We start from the raw sequence: 24,022 nt of genomic DNA on the forward strand, positions 1-24,022 counted from the left end.
TGCTGCTCCTAACATCCTACAAATCCAGTTGCAGATCTAATGCCTTCTTTTGACCTCTACTGGCATTGCAGACATGTACAGACCAGACACCCCACCCCCAAAAAAAAGGTGGCCATCAACTAGAATAGAAACATAACGATTTAGCCTGGAGTAGAGGTGCATGCCTTTAGCCTTGGCATTGGGGAGGCAGAGGCAGGCTGAAGCCAGCCTGGACAGCCAGGGCTACACAGAACTAATCTGTGTGTGTTTTTTGTTTTTTTTTGTTTTTTTTTAAAAAAGGTTTTTTAAAGACTTGGTTTTCAGGACTAGAGTGGTTAAGAGCACTGATTGTTCTTCCAGAGGTCCTGAGTTCAATTCCCTAAACCACATGGTGGCTCCCAACCACCTGTAATGAGATCCAATGCCCTCTTCTGTGTCTGAAGACAGCTACAGTGTACCCATATAAATAAAATAAACAAAACAAACAAACAAAAGACTTGGTTTTCTTAGTATAAGCACTAGAATTTCCAGAGGTGATAAGAGGAAAGGTGACTGCCAATACCTCCCTCTATAGGTTGGGCTCCAGCCCCAACTATCCCGTGGGCATTTTGTAACCTCCAACAGTTTCTATGGCACCTATTTTCGAAGACCATCTGGGTTTGAGAATCCAATACTGGCTTTCTCCATCCACAGGCTGTCTAGGAACTGAAGGAAAACAAAAGTCCAGCTATCTACTGTGTGTCCCAGTCTTTTATTTAAGAACAAAATGAAAAGTAATGGACGGGACTCTCGATCAACACCATCACTGAACTTTCATCTCCGCGCCCCCCCCCCCCCGCCCCTCGTTGTGCTTTTAATCCCCCCTCAGTAAAAGAATTTAATCCCAAAGCTCCAGGTTCTCTTTGTCTACCTTCCTTCCTTCCATGCCTTGGCTCATCCCCAGGGAGGGCTGGTGCCTCAGTTTGAATGCATGGGAGAACCCAGAGTAGTGACGGGAACAGAGGGAAAGGCCTCACCCTCGGGAAAAGGGACGGAGTAGAGTGTGGTGAAGTGGGGGCTCCCATAGCCTGGGGCACCAAAATGGGGGCCTGGGGGCAGAGGAAAGGATACAGGCCCCCCCGGGAAAGGCGTTCCTGTAGCCTCATACTCTTCTCGTTGAGAATACTCAGTGCTTGATCTTTTGCCCTTCTGGCGCCGGTTACAGAACCACACTCGAACCACCTAGGATGGGCAGAGAGATGGATCCGTAAGCTCAGGGATGCTGCAGTGGGGGTGGGGCAGAGAAGGAATGGGAACAGGGAGACATCGGGTTACCATGGGGCAGGATCCAAGTACCCCGGGGAAGGATTTTGTGACACTCACATCCTTCTCCAGTCCAAGCTGCTTGGCCATGGCAGTGATCTGCTGCAGGGAGGGCTTCGGACACTTCTGAAACATGTTCTCCAGGTTCCACCTCACACGGTTCTCAATGCTTGTCCGCTTTCTCTTACGGGCCTGTACCAGGGTCTCTGATTTGCATATCTGGGCAGGGGAAGAAGGGGTGACAAGTTTAGGATTTGACTGGGCAACAGCCCCACGCTAGGATGCGACTGGAGAACAAACCAGACTGGAGATCATGCTAAGAGAGCATTGACCGGATGTGGCCCCAGAATCAGGGGTTGCTGGAAGAGGTTCTGGAGGGGGTGGGATAGACTTAGGCCTGAGCCTTTCCCAATGTAAAGGCCTTGGATTCTAATTCTCAGCACTAGAAAAAAGAAAAACCCATGACACAGAACTGGTAATGCTAGCTCTGGTTGGAGAGGGAAGAGTCTCAAGCCAGGAATGGAAGCAGCAGATGGGACTGTGCCTTGCAAGATACTGCACACACCCTGCCAGCCCCTCACCTCCTGAAGGTTCTCATTGTTGTCGGCTTCCTCCACCCACTTCTCCAGCAGGGGGCGCAGCTTACACATGTTCTTAAGGCTGAGCTGCAGAGCTTCAAAGCGGCAGATGGTTGTCTGGCTGAACACCTTTCCTGAGAGGCAGGTCAAACAGGGAGAGTGAGGCACCATGCAGGGCGCCCAGGCCCCCCTCTCTTACAGTTCAAGCTATGTGTCTAATCCTCTCTTCCCTCACCGGTGGAGCTCATAAGACGCCCCACCCCCTTGCAGCTACACTAAGAGCTACGGGATCAGAACATGCTGGGGGAGACTCACCAAAGAGAACGCCCAGGGTGAGCCCCACGTCGGCCTGGGTGTACCCCAAAGTGATCCTCTTCTGCTTCAGCAGCTTGGCAAATTGCTCTAACTCCTTCTGCAGGGCTTTCATGTCCTGGGACTGTATCGAGAAAAGCAGACTTGTGAGAGTCACACCAGCTATCAGCCTCCACCACTGGGACCCCTAGGGTGCTCCATGAAAAATCTCAGCCTCCAAGGCTGCCCAGTTTATAAATGGTCTGATTATACAAATGTCATTCACTCTATCCCTAAGTGACAGGGATGGCTCTTTTCTCCAGAACCTAGCCACATGCATTACTTACTACACTACCCAGAGTTCCACGCATTCAAACACCTGTAACAGTATCCAAATTCCTATGGATCTGATGCCCTCTTCTGGTGCCTCTGAAGAGAGGATGTTACATATATAAAGTAAATAAATCTTTTTTTAAAAAAAGAAAGAAGTGACCAGACAAGGTAGGTCAGGCATGTAAGCTATTCTTAAGAAACAGAGGCAGGAGGACTCGATAGTCCCTAGCTCAAAAACAGGGGTACTATTAAGAGCATCAGGTCCATTGATTCTAAACTCAACACCCTCCTCAGCTTGTTCTTAAAGTCCCAAAATATGACACAGTACAAGTGGAGATGATATTGAAACAGGCACTTGCTGGGTAGCTGTCCTGCCTCAGTCTCTCAAGCCCTGAGGCAACATGATCTGTCCCTCTATTCGGCTCTACATGAAAACGTAGAAACCACACAAAGTAGACAAATGTCCAGGCCCCGGGGAGATGACATTCTATCTTGTGAGGAAAGCCCATGCTATTCTGGAATGCTATAGAGAAAGGCAAGGCAGTAGGCTTGAAGCTTCTGGAGGATAAGTCTAAGATGATAGCAGATAAGCCTCAAGGCCTTAACCAAATGAAATCATCCCACTCACTTTTAAACCATGAATTTGGTGCTAGACCGACCAACTGAATTTGAAAGGAAGGGTGGAGAGAACCACCTCTGACACCCACGGGTGCATAGTGGCAAGCATGCACACACAACCAAAAATTTTTCAAAGTTAAAACAGGAACTTTGTATGAGCATTAGAATGGCACGGGCAAGCAAGGGTGTGGCTAAGGCTGAAGCCTTCTTCCCAGTAGACAGTTGTGGTTGGGACCAGGTGGGGAGGGCATAATGGCTGGCTGGCGGAGTGTGCTTCCAAGTTGCAGTGTGGTGAATCCGAGCCCCCCACCCATGGCTGTCAGCCTTTCAGGCTATCTCTAACAGAAACAGGACTGAGTTCGGCCTGAGGTGCTCCACTAAGACTGGCCAACCCAGGGGACAGACAGGAGCAGCAGCAGCCTGTGAGGCAAACCTAATGCAATTTCAATGGGAAAGGATTCTCACGGCTTCAACAGACTTTTCATCTCCAACTGCTCCTCAAAGACCAAAACTTGTAATCGCCCTCAGCTGTGTCTTCGGCTTTTCTAAATCCTATTTTGGGGATTTGGGATAAGCTTAACTAAGATTCAAGTCCCTTGCTTCATTAAGGCCATTTAAGATATGAGATAAACTACTAATGCCTTCCTAGGGGGCTCCTGGTGGCTTAAAACGCTCAAGTTAACACAGAAACTGGCACTTAGGGAGAGGACTTCCACAACAACGATTGCTAAGTGGTCGGGACTCCCGGCGGGCATCTGTATCCAATCACACATTGTTCTTAAGGGCTAATTGCTTACACTTGCTTCACAGTGCTGGCTGTAGGCCGTCGGAGGCTCTACAACGCCCGTGCACTCACAGAATGATCTAGAGATGGCCTGGAGATAACCTGCTCCAACCCTAGTGTGTCGGTTTCTTATTTACAAGAAAAGGAAGTAAGGCTGAAATCGATCAGATCTGCACCTCCAGCACTCTATAAGGGTCGGCTCGTGTAAAGGTGACTCACGGGGTCAGAGGCAAAAATAGAGGATGGTAAACTTGACTGGAGGTGAGCCTGACTCCACACACTGCCTAAACAGGAGCTCCTATCAGTAGCCAGTCACACCCAACCCTTTTAGTAACAATAACTCCAGGATAAGCACCATTTTCACCACCACCAACCCCCCTCCCCTTAACCCTAAGGCTAAGGTCCTGGGTCCGACGGGGATCCAAGTCCCCAGAGAGGCTAACATGATTGAAGAAAAAAAAAAGATGAATTTCACCCAACACTGGTGTACAGACAGTGATGGCATGAAGCAAAGCCAAGACACGGGCTAGGCCTAGGTGACCTACATGACAAGCGCCAGGCCGGAACAATCCAGGCCGGTTTCTGATTCTTACAACTCTGGCTTGTAGTTCAAACCTTGCCCTGCTTCTCAGGAGGCCTGGCCGGCAAGCCACCAGCACCTTTGGCAGGGTGGCTATCCTCCATGTTCCCAATTCCCTTCACTGCTGCCTCGGCCAGCCCAGCCATGTCGCCTCACTTACCTCCTCGGGACTTGGTTCCACTTTCTCCATCTTCACAGCACTGGGGCTGGCGGCACAGGGCTCAGAGGAGGTTTCCTCTGAGTTGCTCTCCACTCGTGCTCCTGCCTGGCCCTCAGGCTGCAAAGTCTCCACGCCAGCTTGGGGGACTAGGCCCAGTCCAACCTGAGGTCCAACAGTATGCCATCCCTCCACAGAACTCATATGCTGGGGCACATGGGGAGATCCCCAATACCTCTGAGCCTGGTCCGATTCCAGGCCCACTTGGAGGCCCTTGGAAACTTAGCCAGGTTCGAGGGTCCACCCAGCCCGGCTCCAACCCTGCTGACCCATCACCCCCACCTGGTGGGGGTGAGAAGGCGAAGTCTGAAGCCAGGTGTCCAGCCATGGGTAAGGTGGGCACCCCGAGCCGGGGGCCTGGTGGAAGGACGGCTCACCTAGGGACTGTTTCACCTCTCTCCCTCCCCAATCCCACCCTCTAGCCTTGACCTCTGGCCCCGCCCCCCTGGGTGGGTGGAGGAGTAGGGCAGTGGGGGTAGGAGAAACTGAGGCGAACGGTATTTGCCTGTGTCTGGAAGATGGAGGTTGGGGGACGTCTGGACGGGGCAACCCTTAGGACAGGATCCCAGGGGGCCTTCATTTTCAACCTTCAAGGTCCTCTCACTCCTGCCTTGGGCTCCCGGACACCTTAGAGACATCTCTGTCCCTTCCACCTCGCCACATTCCTCAGGAACCCAGCTGCTTGGATCCCCCATTGCACCACAAAGCCTCCTGTCTGCCACTCGGTGCAGCCCACCCAGCCATCCTCACAAGAGCCTAAAACATCTATTGAATGTTCATGTGCCAACTCTTTCTGAGCCCACCCCTCAGTTCTTGCTCACTCACCGGACTACAGTCCTAGGTTCTAGATACCGGTGAACCCAGTATTTCAGCCTATGTCCAGGGCCAGGCCAAGACAGCCACTCCACCCCCAATCCTCCAGACTTTAGAGGTTTCTACACCATGGGAACCCGAGCCCTGAGAAGTGCTGGCTCTGCATTTTCAGAGCACAGTTTTCCAACCTATGTTGTCTAGGTTGGCAGACGTCAAGCCAATCAGGAATTACCCCTACCCCCATAAGACCTGCACTGAGGCCCAGGCTCCGTCCCCCTCACTGTTAAGCAAGAACTAGGCCTCACTTTCCTCAAGAATCTCAGTTGTCCCTCCCCCCACCTCCCCATCCCAGGCCTCCAGCCCAGTTCCTGGGTGGAGAAACCCAACTGGTGGGAGGTGGGTAGAGAGAAAAAAATATCTGACTTCAGGTTCAAAGGGGCCTGGGAGGGACTGGGGGGGGAAGGGGGCAAGACAATGGCCTTGGCTGGACAATCCTGGTCCCCAGAGGGGGCAGCTCTAACCCTAAACAAGTACTCAACCCTTGAATGGGCCTGGATGGCTCCCCTGGGGACAACTTCCTGCTCCCCAACCCCCTCCTGAGCCCCAATCCCCTCACACAAGATTTCCCTCAGCTCTCCACCTCCCCTCAAAGACTGAGCTTCAGACCAAGGTACCCTGCTTCCCTTCCTCCAGGGACTCCGGTGTTCATCCTCGTCACCCGCCCCTCCCCCAGTCCTCCGCCGGCGGAAAGAAGCTAAGGAGACAGGATTAGGAGGAGGGGGTGCAGGAAGCCTACCCTGAACTTTCCTAGAGTGGTTTTCTGGGCTCAGTCCCAGGATCCCGTTGCTGGCCGGGTACTTAGTTACCTTTTGCAAGAGAATAGCCCTCGGAGTGCCTGTCTGCAAGGGATGGTGTTTGTCTGTCTGCTCTGACACTGTGCCCTAAATGAAGGCCTCAGGGTGAATCACACAGAGCACCCTACAGTGTACACAGCCAGAACAGAGTTCTGAGCCTGGGCCCGGCCCCCCTGAACTGTTGGCTGGGGTCAGTGGCTCTAGGTGCCCTGACAGTCTGGTCTCCTGATGATAGTCTTCATCAGTTAGAGATGGAACCTTACTCTGTAAACCAAGCTGTCCTTGAACTCCTGACAATTCTCCTGCCTCAGCCTCTCAAAAGCTGGGAAGACTGGGATTACTATTCATCAACCTCACCAAATTCACAGTGAGACTTTGAAAAAAAATGCATTTAAGTGTGTATATGTACCTACACACAGTGCACGTATGTTGGTCCCCTCCTTCCACCAGGAAGGTCCAAGTCATCCTGCTTGGTGGCTGAGCCATCTCTCTGACCCTCTCACCTCCCAATTTCTATACATTCATTGGAGAACTTTTCCATAGGTTAGTTGGAAGACCTAAAGGCAGTGAAGCTGGAGTTCACAAGGTAGATACAAACTTCTCCACAGGCAGATTAAGGAAGGCTTGGACAAGAGGGACCCCTCCCCAACCATCTTCTCTGCCCCCAGGATAGAGCTATCACACACCTTTGTCATGCATCTGCTGTCTGCCCAGAACACCCGGCCTCCCGAAGGGAAGGGGGAGGGGCAGGGACAGGCTACAACTCCCCACACCCAGTTCCTCTAAAGTCTAGAGAGCTCTCTCCTACACAGTCCAAGTGTGCCTGCGGCCCAGGGGCTTGTCCATATTCAACACCAACCTTGTTTTATGGATTGTAGTTGTTCTGTTGGACTCTCACTGGCCTGGGACGGAGACATATTCTGAGTCCTTAGCCGCCTAGTGACTGGTGTCTGAGGCCAGATTGGCCCTAAGCATACCTGAAGTCTAATTGCAGACCTTAATAGAAACTTTGAAGTCACAAATCTTCTTAGAACTAGCTTGAAACTGGTCCCGTGCTGTCAGTCTGGTGGCCCTGGAGATGGAGAGCAGGCCTGTTGGCTAACGTGACCCAGCTTCTTGCCTCCTGGTCTTAGAGAATCATCATACTATCCTTTTGGTTTTGGTGGTTTTTGTTTTTGATTAAAGGGTTCCCTACATAGCCTTAGATGGCTTGAAATTCACTATGTAGACCAGGCTGGGCCTTGAACTCACAGAGATGCCTCTGCCTCCTGAGTGGCTGGGATTAAAAGCTTGTGCCACTACACCAGGTTTAAGAGTCACCTTGAGTATCTTTTTTTTTTTTTTTTTTTTTTTTTTTGGTTTTTCGAGACAGACCTTGATATCTTAAATACCCCAAATTTGAGCTAAAATTCACTAACTTTCCACACACCACCTGTATTTTAGAACCAAGTCAAGATCTGTCTCAGAGGTTTGTCTGGAGAATCAGAGGCAGCATGGAAGCCCACAAATTCCCTGCCAGGGATGGCCTACCAATATGACCAAGAGGTATCATGGGAAGTCAGATGTGGGGCACCACACCTGTAATGCCTGCCCTTGGGCGTTGGAAGTGATAAGATCAGAAGTCTAAGGCTTAGGGACTGGGAATCAGCTCAGCCTTTGAAAGTGTACACTGCTCTCCCAGAGGACCCTGTTAAAATTCTGTTTCCTAGCACCCATATTGGGTGGTTTACAGCTTGGGGGGGGGGGGCACAAATCTGTGACCTCTGTGGGCATCTGCAGTTGTATGGACACACATATGTACACATGATTTTTTTTTTTTTAAAGAGAATTTAAGGCCAACCTAAACCACAAGAATCTCCAAACCAGCTTGAGCCTCAGCAGGAGGCCTTGTCTAAAACAAAACAAACAAACAATAGGCTTTGACCCACAGCTTTCTGACTGTGAAGCTCAGCCACCCCCTCACAGACTGGGAAATCAGCTAAAGGGACTCATGGAGGATGACCAGACTAGAGCTGGGAAATCACTGGTGTTAGCATCCAGGTTCTGTCTTCCTGTGAAGCCAAAGGAAGAAGTGTGCTTCAGAGACATGAGCTCAGACAGGCCTGGCTCAGTCAGGAACAGCTTCTGGGTTAGCGCGTCTCTCCAACTGCCCTGAGACCAGAAACTTCTCTTTTGACCTGAAGGGAGGAGGTAGTCTCTCTGGTTGGGATGGATTCCTTAGCTAACTGTACACATACACACACCCCTTTCCTTATCTTGGTTTTCTTGCCTAATAAAAAAAGACTTGGGGGGTGTGGGAATTAAAAAAAAAAAAGACTTGGGGGAGACAGGGGAGTAACCTGGGGACAGTTCAGTAAGTAACCTGCACTTGCTGATCCTGGATTTGACCCCCGAGCCCAACTGGAAGAAGCAGAGAAACCAGCTCCTCCCTATGTGTGTCCTTTGATCTCCAGAGGCACACTATCACACTCAGGTACACACACATACACAATGCAATAAAAAAGAAAAAAAAAGATCTAGGAACTGAAGTTATAGGTCACCAGCAGAACAGAAGGCTTGCAGAATGTGCCTGACTCCCTGAGTTCAATCCCCAGCACTACAGAAAAATGAGAGGGGGGAGGGGAGGAGAGGGTGGGGATAAAGGAAGGCCCCCTTGAAATAAATGAATTCTATTTTTCTTTTCCCTTTTGTTCTGAGACAGAGTTGGGGGTAGCAGAGGCTGTCCCTAAACTCTGTGTAGCCAAGAAGGACCTTGAATTCCTAATCCTCCTGCCTTCCCAGTTCTGATGAGCCTTTTAGACTGGCAGAAATAGCTTCACCACCACACACAAAGCTGCCCCTGATAGCCAGAAGCCTGCTACATCACTCATCCAAAATAACCAGCCACCTTGATCTGCTTTGTGGCTGGAGAGTCTCCCCACCCACCAGGATCCTAATCCTCGAATCACAGACACTCTTAAGAGAATGGACCTGACCTTCAGCTAAGATATGTCATATAGGTGTGCAGCCTTCGGGGGACAGGCATAGGACATTAGGAATTTAGAGTGTGAACCTTACGTGATGACCTTCAGCATAATAAGATACAACTCTTGTTATACTAGTACATATAGCTACCAACTTGCTCATACCACCAGTGCTAGAATTACTTGTGTGCAAATGTGTATGTGTGTGTGTGAGCACGTTCACTACCATGCCTGGCCTAACTCTCCCTTTTCTTCCAACATGGAAAGAAAACTACTGTCCTATTATCACACATCCCCCTGCCCTTCTCATTCCGTGTGGTTGGGGGTGGGAAGTTCTCCCTGTGCCTCTGTAAAGAGAAATTTGGCATTAGAGAGATGGGAGGGGAACCTTGTGAGATGAAAGTCTTCTCTACCCCACCTTCTACCTCCAACCTCCACACAGCCTTCTTGGGAAAGCTGGCAAGGTCTCCTCTCAAGCTAGAGGAGACTTGAGCAGTTTGCAGACAAGTGGGGTTTGCTTTCAGTACTTGGATGTTTGTGAGAAGCACATCCCAAGCTGCAGGCTGAGCAAGGTGTCAAACTCCTGCAATCTTGGCACTGTGGAAGCTGAGGCTTGAGTATAGCACATTGAAAACTAGCCTATGCTACATGGTGAAACAATGTGGCAAAAAAGAAGCAAAAAAAAAAAAAAAAAAAAAAAAAAAGCCGGGCAGTGGTGGTGCATGCCTTTAATCCCAGCACTTGGGAGGCAGAGGCAGGTGGATTTCTGAGTTCGAGGCCAGCCTGTTCTACAGAGTGAGTTCCAGGACAGCCAGGGCTACACAGAGAAACCTTGCCTCAAAAAACAAAAACAAACAAACAAACAAAAAAACAAAGAGGAGAGGGGCTGGAGAGATGGCTCAGCTGTTAAGAGAACTGGCTCACAACCATCTGTAATGGAATCTGATGCTCTCTTCTGGTGTGTCTGAAGACAGTGACAGTGTACTCACATAAATAAGTCTTTGAAATGACAAAAACCGACTCTGTGGGTGGTTCTAATGCTGTGAACACCCCTATTGTCCTGACCATTTACCTCCTTTGGTATGTCAGGAACACACCTTTCTCCACCATTACTCTCCTCCTAGCCCCCAGCCCCTATCAGTCCATGTAAGCAGTAGACATGACAGATACGTAGCTTTTGGAGTCTTTTTTTTTTTTTTTTTTTTTTCAAACAGGGTTTCACTGTGTAGTTCTGCCTGACCTAGAACTCACTTTGTATGCCAGGCTGACCTTCACCTCTTGGGATTAAAGGTGTGTACCATGCCCAACCCAAGTTTTTGAGATTCTTGATATAAAAGAGTCTTCAGGAGAGCTGGAGTGAGGGGAAGTCCATTTACTGAGAGATCAATGCACTTTGAGAGTCAAATTCAGGCATTAAGAGAGGAATGCACCTATGTGCTTTAGCCCCACAACTGACAGGAGCTCCTGGAGATAAAGTAGCTAAAAGAGGTGATTACAGCTGAGGTTAAGAGAGAAAGAAGAAAAACGTATGAAGTTTTTATTACAGTTAGGTGTTATGATGGACATCCTTAATCCCAGCACTCAGGAGGGCAGAGGCAGGAGGAATCTCTTGAGTTTGAGGCCAGCCTGGACTACAAAGTGAGTTCTGGACACAGCCTGGGATAGAGAAATTATGTCTTTAAATAAATAAATAAATAAATTTTAAATTTTTATTTAGTGTGTGTGTGTGTGTGTGTGTGTGTGAACAGGAGGACAACTTTGGGCAATGGGCTACCCAAGAGTGGGTTCTGGAAATTGAACTCTTGGTTCTCAGGTTTGGTAAGAAGAGTCCCTACCCACCAGGCCCAGAGGTTAAAAGGGAGAAGGACCTGTGCTGGCCTAGGGCCTTTCCCAGACCCTCCCCACAAACACCCTTAGCATCTCCAACTTCCCTTTCACTGACCTAGCTCCCAGGGGTTTCCAAAGAGGATTTTGCCTCTCTGGGTCAAGATAACATTTCTTTTTCCTCTCCCTCTCTCTGTGGTTCTTCTCATTTCTGATTCAAAAGACTCCAGGGCACTGAGAAGGGTGTGCTGGAGGTTATGAGTGGTTGCTTGGTTACAATTACATGGTGAGTGTTTTCCTAGTGGCTCACAAGACTGTCCTGGTTCAGAGAGTGGCTCCTCTTACCTCCTGGAGTACCTGGGGTTCCCTGGTACACAGATAGACACTTATTCTGTCAAGTAGGTTCCCAGCAAAGGATTCATGCTGTACTCCGCCCTGTGTCCCCAGCAGGCAGTGGCTCCCTCCTGCACCACAACAAACCTCCTTCAAACTCACTTCCCTCATAAGACAGGGAGATAAGGGTCCATACCTTCCAAGGGAAGATGGATTCGGCTTGCTTAGAGATCTTCAAAGCTTAGACTCTGATCGCCAATGCCCTCAAAAGGGTCTCTACATGGCCTAGAACTTTCTATATAGACCAGGCTACTTTTTATATAAACCAGGCTGGTCTGAAACTCAGAGATCTGCCTGCCTTGCCTTTGAGTGACTAGATTTAAGTCATGTGTTACCACACCAGCCCTGCTCTGATTTCCTGCATTCTAATGCAACAGAAACAACAAAAAACAAACAAAAAACCATGCTGCCTTAATCCCAGCACTTGGGAGGCAGAGGCAGGCGGATTTCTGAGTTCTAGGTCAGCCTGGTCTACAGAGTGAGTTCCAGGACAGGACAACCAGGACTACACAGAGAAACCCTGTCTCGTCTAGGAAAAAAACAAAAAACAACAACAAAAAACATGCTTTCATAGATGTCCTGGAGTTTCTTACTGGTAGGGGGTAAGTGAGGGTGTGTGTGTGGAGGGGTGAAATTAGAGATAGGCTGGGGATATAGCTCATTGGAGAGTGTTTGCCTAGAATCCAAAAGGCCACGAGTGGGTTCCCCCCTACCATTACCACCACCACCACATAGATTTAAAGAGCCAATCCATGCAAGTAAGTGGAGTGTTGCTCAGTGGAGGAACACACACCAAACACTCTGGTGGCCCCTGAATTCAATCCCCAGTGTTGCAAAGAAAACAAGAACAAAAACTGTACAAATAAGAATTTAAAGTCAGAAAAAAAAAAAAAAAAAAAAAAAAAAAAAAAAAAAGGCCGGGCGGTGGTGGCGCACGCCTTTAATCCCAGCACTTGGGAGGCAGAGGCAGGCGGATTTCTGAGTTCGAGGCCAGCCTGGTCTACAGAGTGAGTTCCAGGACAGCCAAGGCTAGACAGAGAAACCCTGTCTCGAAAAAAAAAAAAAAAAAAAACCAACAAAAAAAAAAGAATTTAAAGTCAGGGGCTGGAGGGATGATTCAGGGGTTAAGAGCACTGACTGCTCTTCCAGAGGTTCTGAGTTCAATTCCCAGCAACCACATGGTGGCTCACAACCATCTGTAATGGGATCCGATGCACTCACTCTTCTAGTGTGTGTCTGAAGACAGCTGCAGTGTATTCATATAAATAAAAAATAAATCTTAAAAAAAAATTTAAAGTCAGATGGTGGTGGTGCTCACCTTTAATCTCAGTTCTGTGAGTTCGTGGCCAGCCTAAGCTACAGAGTTAGTTCCAGGACAACCAAGGCTACACACACACACACACACACACACACACAAATCTGTCTCAAAACAACAATAGCAACAAAAAAGAATTTCAGGGCTGGGGCTGGCAGGTGGCTAAGAACACTGGCTGTTCTTGCAGGGGACCCAGATTCAATTCTTAGCACCCACATGCAGCTTACAACTTCTGTGACTCCAGTTTCAGAGTTTATGCTCCACAGTATCAAACACATAGAGGGTATATATGCTTACACCAGCATAGGCACCACACAGACAGACAGACAGACAGACAGACAGACAGACACACACACAAACACACACACACACACACACACACACACACACACACACACACACAGAATTTAAATAGCACTTACTGCTCTTAAAGAAGACCTGGGCTCAGTTCTCAGCACCCACATGGTGGCTCACAACCATTTGTAATGTCAGTTCCAGAGGATCCAATGCCCTCTTGTAACCTTTAAGGGGAACAGGCATGCTCACATGCAAGCAAAACCCTCACACACATAAGAAACTAAATTTAAAATAACAGTAATGATAAGCGGCAGAGGCAGGCAAGCTTCTGGGAGTTCCAGGCTAGCCCCTGCTGCATAGTGAGACCTGAGACTGTGTCTAAAACAGAGTGGGGTAGGGGGTAAGAAAAGGAGAAAAAAAAAAATGTAAGCCAGATGTGGTAGCACAGGCCTGTCACCCCAGGGCAGGGGAGACTGAGGCAGGATCTCACTTTAAAGCCAAGCTGTGAAAAGCAAAATTCTGAGTCCCAAACAAAAGTGAAACATGTTGTTAAGGGCTAGCAGCTGCCTATGGGAAGTGCATTGCATTGCTGGTGGTCGCATGAGAACACTTAGTAAGCCCAAGGTTATTTGCTAGTTGGAAACAAAGTTGTGTATGACAGAAATAAACTTTGCCATCTTTATAACTGCTGGATCAGGATAGGGGTACTTGGGAAAGAAAGCTGCTCCAGAATTTGAAAAGGCTGGATTAGATTGTTTTTTCCCTGTAGGGAAGGCTAAAGGCAAAGGCTAAAGAGGTGAAAATCTATCCTTGAGTGAAGGAAGAGCGGTGATCTTCCATCCCATCCTACCCTTCCCAGTATCCCTATGCAGGCCTTTGGCACCCCTGCAGAGTAACCACAGGAATGAAATTCTCAGGCAGAAGAAGAAAATAACCAGGATCTCAGGGAAGACCCAGCCCAGCACCAGGCCCAGCCACAAAGAACAACAAACCCCATACAGAGAATAATAAAAACAGCTCCACGTGTTTTTTGGGGGGAAGATTTTTTTTTTTGTTTCACTTTGCTTTTATGTTTGTGTGTGTGTGAGTTAATTTAACTTAATTTTTTGAGATTATATTATAATGTTATCTAATCACTTTCTGCTTCCCTTCCCTCCTTCTGAATCTTCCCACACACCTCTCCCTGCTCTCTTTCAACTTCAGGGCCTCTGTTTTTCAGTAACTGTTGTTAAGTATATATACATGTATCTAAGTATATATTCTTAAATGTAACTGGCGCAGTCTGTGTAATGTTACTTATATGTATGTTTTCACGGCTGACAGTTTGGTATTGGATAACCAGTTGATGTGCTCTTTCCTGGGGAAGGCTACTTTTGCTCTCAGGTGTCCTTGGTTGCCTGCAGTTCTTTGTGTAGGGCTGAGGTCTCTTGGGCTTCCCCATCTGCTCCAACAAGTCCATCAGTGTCATCCTTGTCCCACTCCTGTTTGAATGGTCATGTTGGTGAGACTTTGTGGCATTATTAGAAGTCAAAGTCTCACAGTAAACTCCTGGGTCCTCCCTCTCCCTCTCCCTCTCCCTCTCCCTCTCCCTCTCCCTCTCCCTCTCCCTCTCCCTCTCCCTCTCCCTCTCCCTCTCCCTCTCCCCTCTCCCCCTCCCCCCTCCCCCCTCCCCCTCCCCCTCCCCCTCCCTACCCCTACCCCCCACCTTCTCTCTCAACATTCCCTGAACCTTAGGTATGGGAGTTGCTTTATAGTTGTATCCATTAGGGCTGGACTCCACAACTCAGCATTTTGATTGGAAGTGGTTTTTTGTAATCTGCCTATTGCAAAGAGAAGTTTCCTTGGTGAGGGATAAGAACTACGGTTATCTGTGAGTAGAAAACAAGTATTTAAAAGGTAGTTAGGGGCCATGCTGGTTTAAGAACACATAGTGGTTATAAATTCTCCTCCAAGATCCATGACTTCAAGAGCCCTGGGTGAAGGCTAGGTTACCAGCATCAGGCATGATTTCCTTCTTGTTGAGTGGTTAAGTCCGAGAGAGCTGTTAGTTACCACTAAGGATGTATGTGTGCCATTACTGCACCCCTGGGGTCCCATGGTGGTTGTGATTCCATGGCTGGACTGTTGGTTTCTGGTAGTTCTCTGGGGTGAACATTCAGGTCAGTTCCAGTTCAGGGACCTATGAGACCTGTTAACTTTTTTTTTTTTTTAAACATTTACTTGTCTTACTCTATGTGCATAGGCCTGTATGTGCACCATATATGTCTTGTGCCCTTTGAGGCCAGCAGAGGTGAGGTAACAGATGAGCCCTCTCTCCAGCCCTTCGAGTATGGAGTATGATATTCTGCTACTTAAGGGTTTCATAAAATAAACAAATACTTTGTTTTTATTGGGGGTTAGAGAGATGGTACTGGCTGTTCTTGCAGAGGACTAGAGTTATAAAGGTTCATAACTACAATTCCATGGACTCCAACACCCTCTTCCAGCCTCTGTGGAGCCAGATATGGGTCCATAGACACATGAAGGCAAAACACTGTACACATAAAATAATTTTAATAATTATAAAAATTTTAAATTATTTTTAATAATTTAAAAGTCAGGCTGTTTGTGGCACATGCCTTTAATCCCAGTACTGTAGAGGCAGCCTCCCTTGGTGGCTCCAGTGTCTGCAGTGACCAGAGGGTTCTTCTGGTGGCTTCTTCAGGGCTCCTCCTGGCTCACACTGCAAAAGTTGCAGGGCATGACAGGCTAACCTCTCACCCCCTTCACTGGTCTTCTTTATCCTTCTTTCTCTTGAGGCTCCCCTCTTCTCTCCTGCACACAGGGGACCTTTCCTGAACTCATCTCCTTGTGCTTTCCAACAGCAATCCTTCAGTGGACTGTCCCACTTCCTGTAATAAAAGTCAGTATCTAGGCTTGGCTCCTGTAGGAAGCTGAGGCACCTGCCTAGGATTTACAAAAAAAAAAAAAAAAAAAAAAAAAAAAACAAAACAAAAAACAAAAAACAACAACAAAAAAACTCAGATAGATAGACATCTCGAATCCAATGCTAGTAGTGTGAATTTCTGGGAAAACTTCTAAGCCAGGGGCTGGAAAGATGGCTCAGCATCTTATAACAGTATCTTGCAGAGGACTCAGGTTCAGTTCCCAGCACCCACACGGTAGCTCAGAACCATCTGTAAGTTCAGTTCCAGGGGTCTGTTGCTTTCTTCTGAACTCCTTGGGCACTGGGTACACACAAGGGACACACACATACAAGCAGGCAAAATCAAAACAAACCAACCAACCAAAACACACATACAAAACCCTCACATACATAAAATTAATGGATCTAAAAAAATTTACAAAACAAAGCAAAAAAAATTTTTTTTTTTTTTTTTGAGACAGAGTTTCTCTGTGTGCCTCTGGCTGTCCTGGAACTCACTCTGTAGACCAGGTTGGCCTACAAACTCACAGAGATCCACCTGTCTCAGCCTTCTGAGTGCAGGAATTAAAGGCATATGTCATTACCACTTCCCTGAAGTATTTCTGAACTCCTTTTGTTTGTCAGTAGCCCAGAAATTAAACCTTCTAGGAGAGCTTTGCTCCTTAGTAAATGTTACAAAGTATCTTAGAAGAGCCTCTCCTGTTCCTGTCTACTCCTGCCTCTGTTGTGTTGCAGAGCCCCACTTTCTGGCTTCTTGTTGCCTGGAGAGCCCTCCAGTGGCCCCACCTTTCTCAATCAAGGTTGTCTGCTTCCAAGGCAGAATTAATTCCCTCCCCACTTGGGGAGGGAATCCCAGGCTGCTATAAAGTCTGCTGCCTTAGCTTCTACATTTTATGGATCTGCACAACAGTTCTCCAAGAGGAGATAGCCTCCAAGATCAGGACTCATTCATCTTCTTGCCCCTTAAATCAAGTAGGAAGCATATATTAGAAAGTCAGTCTCATAGAAAACTTATTTCGTTGTTTCCCTTTCCAAACTGAACTGTTGGGAGGGGATAAATTCAAGAGTCAAAGGTATTAGAGGGCAGGTAAGATTGCTCACACCAGTGGTTCCATCACTTCAGAGGTTGAGGCAGGAGGATTCTGGGTTCCAGGTCAGTGTGGCCAGATACCCAGACCCTACTTAAACCACAAACCATCACACCAGGTGTGGTGGAATTCACTGTAACTGTAGCATTCAGAAGGCAGAGGCAGGAGGATTGTAGTAGAGTCTAGACCAGCCTGCTGTACATAGTGGGCTCCAAGCCAGCCAGGACTACACAGCAAGACCCTCTCGAACAAACAAAACAAAATAAGAGAAGATGATTGGGCAATCAATCGACCTGAGAGGTGACCAGCCTCTGGAGGACCCTGTCTCACCTGGGCTTCAGGAGGGTCCACAGGGCTGTATAAAGGTTGCAGAACAGGGAAGGCTATTGTTCCCCAGAAAGGCAAGGTTTCAACACAATGGAGCACATTTGAGTCCTTAAGTCATTAGCGCCTTGTGAATGGGGACCAATGGTAGCAACTGTGGTGCACCCAGCCTTAGGTTTCCTAGAGCGCAGGCCTATCCCGTAAAGCTGGGTCTGGTGCAGCCTGGGTTGGGACTCAGCAGAACAGTAAGAAGTAGGGACAGTGGACACTACACACACGGTGTCCAGCAGCCCCTGGCTTAACTTCTGCCAAGAGCTGAGTCAGATTGAATGCCAGACACCTGGTGCATCTATCTCTCCTGTACCTGGTACAGGCCTTAAGGACCTCAGCAGCAAAGTACAGCTTCCCCAGGCAAGGAAGTCTGGGAGTGGGAACAGAGAGCATGGTGAACCCAGAAAAGCCCAACACGGTATACTTTGAGACAAGGTCTCTCAACTAAAGCTGAAGCTCCCCTTTTTTTGGGCTAGGCTCCCAAGATCTGCCTGTCTGTGCCCTCAGTGTTGGGGTGACAAGCAGATACAGTTGTGCCCAACTTTTATGTGGTCGCTGGGAAATCAAACATGACTCTTCTTGTGTTCACAGAAACCTTTCTTAGCAGTGAGCCATCTCCCTTGTTTTCCGCTTGTCAGCCCGGGATCCCAGGTCACAGGACTACTGCTGCCATAACTTCGGTGACTCTTCCCATGTTTTTAGTATAATTAACTTAACCTAGATAATCTCTCACAGCTATGCCCGGAGGACTAATCAAGGTTACCCTTACTTAGCTGGCAGGCACAGAGGTTCTTTTCCCAGTGATACTAGATCCTGTCAGGTTGACACCTTTCTTTTTTATAACTTGAAAATGTAGATCAGGTTATACTCAGACTCACATAGATCCACCTACCTCTGCTTCCCAGTGTGCTGAATTTAAAGACAGAGGTGTATCAGGATGCCTAGAGACAATCACAATTAACCATCACAGTGGGTAGCAAGTCAGCCTGAGGCACATGAGTCTCAAAAAAGAAAACAAGATACTATAGAGATGACTCAGTGGCCAAGGGCACTTTCTGGGACCAGAGTTCTTCCTACATCCCACAGTGGCTCACACCACCTCTAACTTCAAATCTAGGGTATCAGATGCCTCTGGTTCCAGGGGCCACCTAACTCAGGTGTACATCCTCACATGGAAACACACACCTACAAATAGTTAAAAATAAATCTTTTTGTTTTTTTCTTTCAAGACAGGGTTTCTCTGTGTAGCCCTGGCTGTCCTGGAACTTGCTCTGTAGCCCAGGCTGGCCTTGAACTCAGAAATCTGCCTGCCTCTGCCTCCCAAGTACAGCGATTAAAGGCGAGCACCACCACTGCCCGGCTAAAAATAAGTCTTAAAAAAGAAGAATATGGGGGGGTGGGGGGATGGGGACGGGGGATAACATCTGAAATGTAAATAAATAAAATATCCAGGGGGCTGGAGAGATGGCTCAGTGGTTAAGAGCACTGACTGCTCTTCCAGAGGTCCTAAGTTCAATTCCCAGCAACCACACCGTGGATCACAATCATCTGTAATGGGGTCTGGTGCTTTCTTCTGGTGTGTTTGAAGGACAGCAATGGTGGTGCACTGTTATGCATAAAATAAACAAATTAATCTTTTTTTAAAAATCCAATTTAAAAAAAGACGAATACTGTATTTTGAGAAAGAAATAAGGATAGGTATCTTGTTTGATTGCTGGCTCAGGCTCAGAGAGTATTTTTATGGATGGTGTAAGGCCACAGGTTCTTTTATTACCTCCTCACTTCCAGAAGGGTCTTTTTCCTTGCTACTTGTCAGGCATAGGTGTTAGGCCGGCCATCTGAGCTTGTAAATAAAGCTTTGGGGCAGGGTTGAAGCACCTTATCTCTGGTTCAGGCAGGTGACCAGTTCAACTGTGGCTTCACTAGCACACCCTGGAAGAGGCTGGAAGTAGCCCTCGGGTCCAAGGTGAAGGTCATGGGCTTGGCAGCCAGGAGCTGAGAATTTGGCCTGGAGGAAACTTCATGGGGGTTGTGAGCTACAACTCAGCCTCCTGGCCAGTGCTTGAGGACTAGAACTTTCCATTTTTTCACAAAGATCTTGCCCGTCCCTCAAGATGATGGGAAAAAAAAATTGGAGAAATCAGCCTCCCTCCGCCTCTGAAATGTTGGGAATTTAAAATAATTTTTTAAAATTTATTTTATGTGAACGTGTGTGAGCCTGAGTGTGTGTGTGTATGTATGTATGTATTGGTACCACATGCATGGAGGTGCCTGCCTGAAGAGGGCGCTTGATCCCCTGGAACTGAAGTTACTGCTGGTTGTGAGCTTTCCATGTGCATGCTGGGAAATGAACTTAGGTTCACTGCAAGAGCAGCAAATGTTGTCAGCCTTGCAGCTATCTCTCCAGACCATCCAGCCCTCAAGGGCTTTGGATGTAGTTCTAAGAGCAACCTGGAACTTGCCTGGAGTGTGTATGGTCCTGGGTTCAAGCCCCTGCACCAAAAATAGATAAAGAAAAAAAAAAAAAACTCGCTGAAAAATACAAATTACTGATTTTAAAATTTATTTTATTCTACTTTTTAGCAATTGTATCATTGTAGTGCAGAACAAAAGGGGACCTTGCCTTGGAAATCAAATCCCTACAGGAGAGTCAGGCTCAAGATTCCCAGAATCCGGGGTGCCGGGCAGTGGTGGCGCACGCCTTTAATCCCAGCACTTGGGAGGCAGAGGCAGGCGGATTTCTGAGTTCGAGGCCAGCCTGGTCTACAGAGTGAGTTCCAGGACAGCCAAGGCTACACAGAGAAAACCCTGTCTTGAAAAAAAAAAAAAGAATTCTCAGAATCAAGACATAGTCTAATCCCAGCACTTGGGAGGCAGAGGAAGGCAGATCTCTGAGTTCGAGGCCAGCCAGGTCTACAAAGTGAGTTCCAGGACAACCAAGGCTACACAGATCTGTTTTGAGAAGGAAAAAAAAATCCCCAGAATCCTTCGTATGTCTTCATTTTGTGCACTTGGGGATGGACTGGGGAGACGGGAGAGGCTAGGCGCGACTGACAAAGAGAGTGGACCCAAGGCACAGGGCTGTATTGCTCCAGAGGAAGGAATGGCAGGGCCGGGTACCAGCTGCAGCTAGAATCTTAGTACCTGGGCTCCACTTTTCATTCAGTTTGTCACTTTCTTAGTTTTGGTGATGCAGGGTCTGGCCCAGTGATGTTCTCCTGGCACTAAGCATTGTACATTTCCTACTTCTGAGTGCCTTGGTGGGTTTCGCGCCTGTGGCCCCATCAAAGCCTCCCACCCCACCCACTTCTGATGAGTGGGGTTGCCTTTAACCCCTTCCCTCCAGGCCTCTGAGCCAAACCAGTTCCTTCAAAGAAACACCTCCCCATTCCTGTGGCCACAGTCCTCGCTACTGTTGGGGGTGGGGTGTGCTGCTCACATCAGCGGCTTGGTTGGTCCTTCTCCGGCACCTTTTCTTCTTGGCTGTCTCTGAAGTGAGAGGCCCAGCAGGGATTCAGCCCAGCGTCAACCCTGGAAACCTCCTGAAAAAAAAAAAAAAAATCATATATTATCAGAAATGGTAGCCCAAGTCTTAAGGCCATGAATTAAGACCATGAATTTGTGGCTAGCCTGGGGAAGTCAGGCTTTACCTTCAAAGCAGAATGTGTGTGTGAGTGCGCGCGCATGCTCTCTCGTTTGTCAGAGACAGAGAAAAGGAAAGAGGAAGAGAGAGACTTTTACCAGTTTGAGTTGTCCACTTTTAAAACCGGGGGGGGGGGGGGGGAACAGAACAACAAACAAAAACAAAAAAAAACGAAACTGGAAGTTAAAAACTGGGCCAGAGAATGTCAGTTTTTCATAAGTTTCTAGAACTGCTGGGGGAGTTTAATTTTTTAGATTTTAAAACCAGTTTCAGGAGATTTCCCGGAAGGCTGAAGGTGATAATTCAATAAGAATTCCCTTGTCTAGGTCCCTGAGATTAAGAAGAATACCAGAGCCCAGCCCTGCTCCCCTCGCCCAGTCACCTCAGGGCACCGGTCTCCCGTCTCACCTGAGTCCACTTTGTTCTGGTTCTGGCTTCAGGCCAAGTTCCTGTGGGCGGTCCTTCTCAAGGTCACAGGCTCCTTATCAGACTTCTTCGTGGTTCCCTGCCTCTCAGTGGCTGCCCCTGTAGAGTGAAAAATTATAAAGGCCATCTTATGAAATATGTATAAATTTTCGCCTTAGACCTTGGGCAGAAAAGCACCTGCCAGCAGGTTTGGGTCCATCTAATTAGTTACAGAGGAGGGGGGAGTTACAGTACAAAGGCCTGTTAAGAACATCCCAGGAACTGACTGGCCAAGGGAAGAACTACACCCTGCCCCATGGTACGGCCTACTAGTGTTCAAAAAAGGTAAAACAACCAATCCTGTGCACCCGCGCGAAAGTTCGATTTTTCCCTACCCCGCCCATATATAAGCGCTATGCCCCTGAGCCACGAGGTCAGTCCCTCTATCCCCTATGTGAGATATGGGGATATGGGCTGGCCCAGAGCTCTGATTTAATAAACCACCTCATGTGCTTTACAGCAAGATGGTCTCTCGTGTGTCCTTTGGGTGCGCGCTATCCTGTGACTTAAGTGGACCCCTTTCTGGGGAGTCCCGGACCTTTCACCCCCTTTATTTGTCTTGCTAGGCTTCTGTGTATTTACTGATCACATGTTGGGAAGTAGTTCCACACTGAAAAAGGGACAGAATTGGAGGGAGGTGATGGAAGCCAGGTGTGGAGGCAGGTCTGAAATCACAGCACTCTAGAAACAGAGGTGGGGGGGACCATTAGTGGTCAGCCTGGTGCATGGTCAGGCTTTACCTCCAAAATAAAATGTTCTCTCTCTGTGTGTTGTGGTGTGTGTGTGATGTGTGTCAGAGAGAGAGACTTTTTATTTGTCAACTTTTTTTTTTTTTTTTTTTTTTTTGGTTTTTCAAGACAGGGTTTCTCTGTGTAGCCCTGGCTGTCCTGGAACTCACTCTGTAGACCAGGCTGGCCTCGAACTCAGAAATCCGCCTGCCTCTGCCTCCCAAGTGCTGGGATTAAAGGCCTGCGCCACCATGGCCCGGCTTATTTGTTCATTTTTAAAGCCCCCAGAAGACAAACCAAACAGAACAAAAATTAAAAAAAAAAAAAAAAATGGGATGTAGTTCATGACAGGCCAGGCTTTGGGGCCAACCCCCAGCACCGAGATGCAGGAACACAAAACAAAACATAAAAAACATGCTAAAAACAATGTTCTTGCTTCATCCATTAAAGTTAAACAACACAGTTAAAAAGCTGAGCGTTGTGCTGGGCTTAGGTCTGTGTCCCAGCACTGGGGGCTGGAAGACATGAAACTTTGAGGCCAGCCTGGATTACAACACACACACAGAATTTAAAAAAAAAAAAAAAAAAAGAAGAAGAAGAAGTTATTGTTTGGTTTTGACAAGGTCTTCCTATGTAGCTCTAGCTATCCTGAAATTCACTATGTAGACCAGGCTAGTCTTGAACTCCCAGAGATCTACCTGCCTCAGCCTCCCAAGTGCTGAGATTTAAAGGTGTATGTATGCCACCATATCCAGCACAATTAAAAATTTTAATCATTAATAAAAGAAACCAGAGGGATGAATAGTTGGTTCACTGCCTGTTCTTCCTGAGGACCCAGATTAAATTACCAGTACCCACTTGGCAATTCACAACTGTCTAGTTCCAGGGTATCTGACATCCTCACACAGACATATGTGCAAGCAAAACACCGAACCAGATAACAAACAAAGATAAACAAGTCTGAGAGAGAGAGAGAGAGAGAGAGAGAGAGAGAGAGAGAGAGAGAGAGAGAGAGGAAGAAGAAGAAGAAGGAAGGAAGGAAATCAGATTGGGAATATTAGCAATTCTCAAGTAAAGATGTCTCCTTCCATTTTAATAGGGCTTTTTTTTTTTTTTTTTTTTTTTTTTTTTTTTTTTTTTAATTCTAATCCATCTCTCTTCACATATGGGTTAAATGGCCAAATAGAGCCGAATGTGGAGACTCCCAGGAACCATATCAGTATTTGGGAAGCTAAGGTTGGAGGATCACCTTGGGTTTGAAAAGAGCCTTAATAATATAATGAATCGGGCTACAGGTAAGATCCTTTCTCAGAACCCTTTCCTCTGCAAGATAAAAGAAAACACACACACACACAAAAGAAAACACATGGGCTGGAGAGAAGGGTTAACGGTTAGAGCACTTGATGCTCTCCCAGAGGGTCTGAGTCTCAGTCCCCACATGCCTGTTCACTCCTGTTCTAGGGATCCGGTTCTCTCTTCTGGCTTCCCAGAGGCACCAGACGCATCTGTGAAGGCAAAACATCCACAACCACAAAGTAATAATAATAAAAAAACTTTTTTAAAGCATAATTTTCATGATAAATTCAGTCTCTCAAAGGACAGTATGACTAACCTTTAAGGCGTCTCACCTGGAAGGAGTCTGGGTGGCTTCCGCGA

At 47.6% G+C, this 24,022-nt stretch overlaps 3 protein-coding genes and 1 long non-coding RNA gene across 4 annotated transcripts in view; all 4 read right to left on the minus strand.

Annotated features, from left to right (window-relative positions):
- LOC117724232 (H-2 class I histocompatibility antigen, L-D alpha chain-like) overlaps positions 1-162 on the minus strand; it is a 2,914-nt gene extending 2,752 nt beyond the window's left edge. The window contains exon 1 of the mRNA XM_076917197.1: positions 138-162. Coding sequence (XP_076773312.1) covers positions 138-162 — 25 coding nt within the window. The remainder of the gene's footprint in view (positions 1-137) is intronic.
- The window catches only part of LOC117724198 (H-2 class I histocompatibility antigen, L-D alpha chain-like), a 42,045-nt gene that overhangs the window by 3,460 nt on the left and 14,563 nt on the right, over positions 1-24,022 (minus strand).
- LOC117724197 (POU domain, class 5, transcription factor 1-like) lies at positions 937-5,037 on the minus strand. The gene is given in 6 exon segments (XM_034523882.2): positions 937-1,200; positions 1,342-1,500; positions 1,863-1,993; positions 2,175-2,295; positions 4,626-4,796; positions 4,798-5,037. Coding segments are annotated over 6 exon segments (1,059 nt in total). The 5' UTR covers positions 5,011-5,037.
- On the minus strand, positions 15,792-21,765 carry LOC143435260 (uncharacterized). Its single transcript, XR_013105397.1, has 3 exons — positions 21,582-21,765; positions 20,970-21,072; positions 15,792-16,032 (listed from the first exon to the last, which is right to left on the minus strand). It is a non-coding gene; the product is annotated as an uncharacterized LOC143435260 (long non-coding RNA).

Source organism: Arvicanthis niloticus, chromosome 20 (genome assembly GCF_011762505.2).
Source record: "Arvicanthis niloticus isolate mArvNil1 chromosome 20, mArvNil1.pat.X, whole genome shotgun sequence".
Lineage (NCBI taxonomy): Eukaryota > Metazoa > Chordata > Mammalia > Rodentia > Muridae > Arvicanthis > Arvicanthis niloticus.